The sequence below is a fragment of the Chlamydotis macqueenii genome, chromosome 29 (genome assembly GCF_036417535.1).
Source record: "Chlamydotis macqueenii isolate bChlMac1 chromosome 29, bChlMac1.mat, whole genome shotgun sequence".
NCBI lineage: Eukaryota > Metazoa > Chordata > Aves > Otidiformes > Otididae > Chlamydotis > Chlamydotis macqueenii.
The window spans coordinates 951,150-955,360 of NC_141584.1; the positions used below are offsets into that span (position 1 = coordinate 951,150).

Below are 4,211 nucleotides of genomic sequence, written 5' to 3' on the forward strand. Positions count from 1 at the left end.
GACTTCTATGGGGAATTTTGTAAAGAAAAGAGAGAGGTAGAGGAAGGGTTTTCTTAAAAAAAAAAAAAAAGCAAACAAAGCCAATTCATATGGCAACCTCCGGGGATCACGTGCTCATTTTTATATAAACTATTCCTCTCCATGCTTGCCCGGCGTTGTGCTGCTTCTGCGGGGAGAAGACACTGCTGGAGAAATTGCAAGCAGCTTTTTCACTTATACCTGGAGGGAGAAAAATTCCTTGGCAGGGTTTAAAAAAAAAAAAAGAAAAAAAAATTAAAAAAAAAAGCTGCTAAACTTTCATTCTAGCAAAATATTTCTAGTAGTCGTATTTCTTGCTTCGCAGGCAAAGCTGCAGGAAGGTATGCACGTGTCTCTGCAAGGTATGTACGTAGGGCATCCATAGGTGTGCCAGGGAGAAAGAGGGATGGGAAATATGGAGAAAAAAAAAAAAACAAAAAACAAAAAAAGGAATTCCACCTTCAGGAGCTGTCCCCGGAAGAAAGAAAGAAAGAAAGAAAGAAAAAGCATCTAAATGAGTTATTTTAATGGCACCTGGGTTTTCTTGCAGGGCTGGGTGAGGGGTTAGAGGAAGCCCCAGCGTTTTGCTAGATAAGGAAAAAAAATATTTGATGCATGATAAATTTGTAAAAAATTAGTGGGTTGTCGGCTGGAAGGGCAGCAGTCGGGGAGGTGCGGCCGGACCCGCCCGGCTCAGCCCCCGCGGAGCCGCCTCCGCCCCCGCGCAGCGGTTTTTACCTCTACAGGAATATTTACGGTACTTTGCAGAGTCAACCTGGCAAAAAGGGAGCGCTTGGGAGTTGCTTAAGGCAGGGAGGAATGCAGAGCCATGCAAAAAAATCCGGTGAACGGGGTGGCTACTTTGGTTTCTTAAAAAAAAAAAAAAAAAAAAAAAAAAAAAAGAAACAGAGGAGGGAAGGAGCGAGGGGAAAAAAAAAGAGAGGGAAAAACTACCCCAGGGGAAAAAAAATTAAAATTAACATAAAAGACTCTCAAATGTCTTGGCGTGTTCCCGATTTCCATCCAAGGCACCTTTTCCAGTATTTTTTCTTTACCTAGCATATTTATTTTGCACTGAAATAAGCCAATATTGATTTTTGTTTCCTCCATCCCTTGTATTCCTTTGCAGAAGCTCCTTTCAGGATGAACAGGGGAAGACGATGGGTGGGAGGGAAGCAGAGCTCTGTGGTGTTAGGAGGGCAGAAAATAATCGCTGTAAGGTGGTGAGGAACCAGCTCCGCCTGTGTCTTCACCTCTGTGTCCAGGGGTAGGGACCGAAAAATGGGGGGGAGAGCTAGAATTTTTATTCTTTCCTAGAAACGAGGAGAAAAAAAAAAAAAAGATTTGAACACTTATTCTGTATATGTGTGCATATGCAATATATACCGGGTAAATGAAGGCTATATGTAGTCTTGTTCTTTTGGCTGCTTTATTCGACACAGATCATTAATAAAAGCAATTGAGGATTGTTAAAAAAAAAAAAAATAAAAGAAAAAAAAATCTTCCATCCTTTCTTGAAAGAGTGGCAAGAGCCTGGGAAGAGGCTACATTTCCCCAGCCCGCGACAAAGCCGCCTAGTTCTAGAAGAGAGGGAGGGGAAAATGATAATAATAACAATAAAAAAGAGCGGAAAAGGTCGCAAATAGCCTCCAACTCCGCCATCCCACCGCGCGTAAATATGAGCCTGTTGCGGGCACCACCATTCGTCTCCTTAAAAAGCCCGTAAACTTTATATGACACAATATCTAATAGTAATTTATTGGAGAGATACTGTAAATTCGAACTGTTTTAGTTAATAAAGGAGCTAATTAATGAGGACCGGCCTCGCTCTTGCAGATGGTGGGGGGCCGCGCAGCGCTGTCGGGGGAGGGGCGAGCAGCGGTTTTGGGGCAAAACCCTCGCCTATCGATTATTTTATGCTAAATAAGGCATTTTAGGGCGCTCCGCCGTTCTCCAGCCAGCACTGGGAGCTGTTGCTTTTTTTTTTTTTTTAAATAATAAAACGTTTTACGGGATTTTTTTTTTATGATGGGGGGGGTGATGGAGGCCGGGGGGGGGGTGGTGGGGGGAAAGAAAAGGCGTAAAAAGGCGGAACTTGCCGTTGTGTTTTGTCTCGGCTGCCAGGGGAGGGGAGGGTCGTGTGCCCCCCCCCGTCTCCCAGCGCAATTTGGGGCTCACGTGACCCCCCCGGACCAATGGGGCCGAGCCGTGGGTTTAACTATGTTTAATGTCAGATAAGCAATAAAGTAGAAGCTTTCGGTCGGGCCCGCGGAAATGGGCGAGCACAACCTCCTTAATCCCGGCTTTGTGGGACCTCTGGTGAACATCCACACGGGAGACACCTTCTACTTCCCAAATTTCCGTGCTTCCGGAGGGCAGCTGCCCGGTTTGCCGTCCCTCTCCTACCCCCGTCGGGATAACGTCTGTTCCCTGCCCTGGGCATCCTCGGAACCCTGCAACGGGTACCCCCAGCCCTACCTGGGCAGCCCCGTCTCCATTAACCCTTCCTTCGGCAGAGCCTGCGACCTCGCCCGGGTGGAAGAAAGCAAATGTTATTACCGGGAAACCTGCGTGGAAAATCCCGGGCTGAAAAGGGAGGAGAGGGGCAGGGACAGTGCCTTGCTGCCCCTCGAATCCAGCCTCCCCGCTGGGATGGGGGGCAATTTCGGCAAATATGACTATCCGAGCGGCGAGGCCGTGCCCCACGACCCTCCGTCCTGCCAGTCCCTGGAGTCGGATTCCGGCTCCTCCTTGCTCAATGAAGGGAATAAAGGCACGGCCGGAGAAGCGGGGGGTTTGGTGTCCCCCCTGAACCAAGGCAGCACTTTAGGCACCGGTGGTAAGACCCGGGGGAAAGGAGGTTGGGGGTGTTGGGGCATGTGGTCGTTTTTAGGGAGAAGGTGTGGGATTCTGTGGGGTTTTTGTGTGTGTGTTGGTGTTCTTTTTTTTTTCTTTTTTTTTTTTATCCCTCTTGGAAATTCGCCGGCTTGGGGCTGTTTCGTGGTGGAATTTCGTGGGCTCAAGGGCTGGAAAGCGCCTATGTGTGCTGAGACCACTAGGGGTAGCACCGAAATCCCGAATGTTTTATTAGGTGGTGCTTCTTTTAAAAGAAAAGGCTATAAACATGTAAATATCCCATTAAAAAAAAAAAAAGAAAGAAAGAAAGAAAGAAGAGAGAGAGAGACGCAGAGGAGGGCGGTGGTTGCGCATCCCTGCTCGGCGCGGAGGGTTGGCGAAGGGTCCCGGCATTTTGGGGGGCCATGGCAGAGGTGGGTCTGCCCGAGGGAAGGGGGGGGAAGGGGGGATGTTTAAAAAAAAAAAAAACGAACCCCAAAACCAACCCCGTAGCCTTCAAAGCTGGCATTGGGGTGGAGGTTTCTCGCTGTTAGGGGAGCCGGAGCCCTTCCCGGGGGGGATCCCAGGTTCCCTGCCCGTCCTTTGCTCCGTGACTCGGTTATAACGCTCTTCCACCTCTCCCTTCCTCTACCCGCCCCACGCGTCACCCGTGGCCCTGGGAAGCAGCTGGGAGCATCCCTAAGCACCCACGGCGGGAACAGCAGGGACCCTGGGGACAGAGAGGCCGCCAGGAAGGTGCAGAAAGGGATACTGGGGATGCCCTTTTTTAAAGCAGTTGTTTTTTTTTTTATTTTTCTTGCCAAGTGCTCAACTCTCACTCCCCCTTTTGCCAGGTGCTCCTTGGTACCCGATGCACACACGGTCCCGGAAAAAACGAAAACCCTATTCCAAGCTGCAGCTGGCAGAGCTGGAAGGGGAATTTATGGTCAATGAATTCATTACTCGCCAAAGAAGGAGGGAGCTCTCAGACCGATTAAACCTGAGCGATCAGCAGGTGAAGATCTGGTTCCAGAACCGGCGGATGAAAAAGAAAAGACTCCTCCTGAGAGAGCAAGCCCTTTCTTTCTTCTAAAGTTTGAACAGCGTCGGGTATTAAAAAGGAAAAAAAAAAAAAAAAAGGCGCCACAAACCCCCTCCCCACCATAGACTCTAGCGTTCACCCGAGCTCCCGGGACTTTACCTGCTCACTCTTGATCCCCCCACCTCTCCCTACTCAAAAAATAATGAATAAAGAAGTAATATTAATAAATAACCAGTTTCCCCTAAAATATGAAACCCGACAGTGAGGGGGTAAAAAAAAAAAAAAAAAAAAAAGCATATTCTCCGCCGGGACGGCG

General features: G+C 48.7%; 1 protein-coding gene across 1 annotated transcript; it reads left to right on the forward strand.

Moving 5' to 3' along the window:
• Positions 1-2,292: 2,292 nt before the first annotated feature.
• On the forward strand, positions 2,293-3,946 carry HOXC12 (homeobox C12). The gene is made up of 2 exons (XM_010125799.2): positions 2,293-2,857; positions 3,708-3,946. The coding sequence occupies exons 1-2, from the start codon at positions 2,293-2,295 to the stop codon at positions 3,944-3,946; spliced, it is 804 nt and encodes a 267-aa protein (XP_010124101.2).
• The last annotated feature ends 265 nt before the right edge of the window (positions 3,947-4,211 follow it).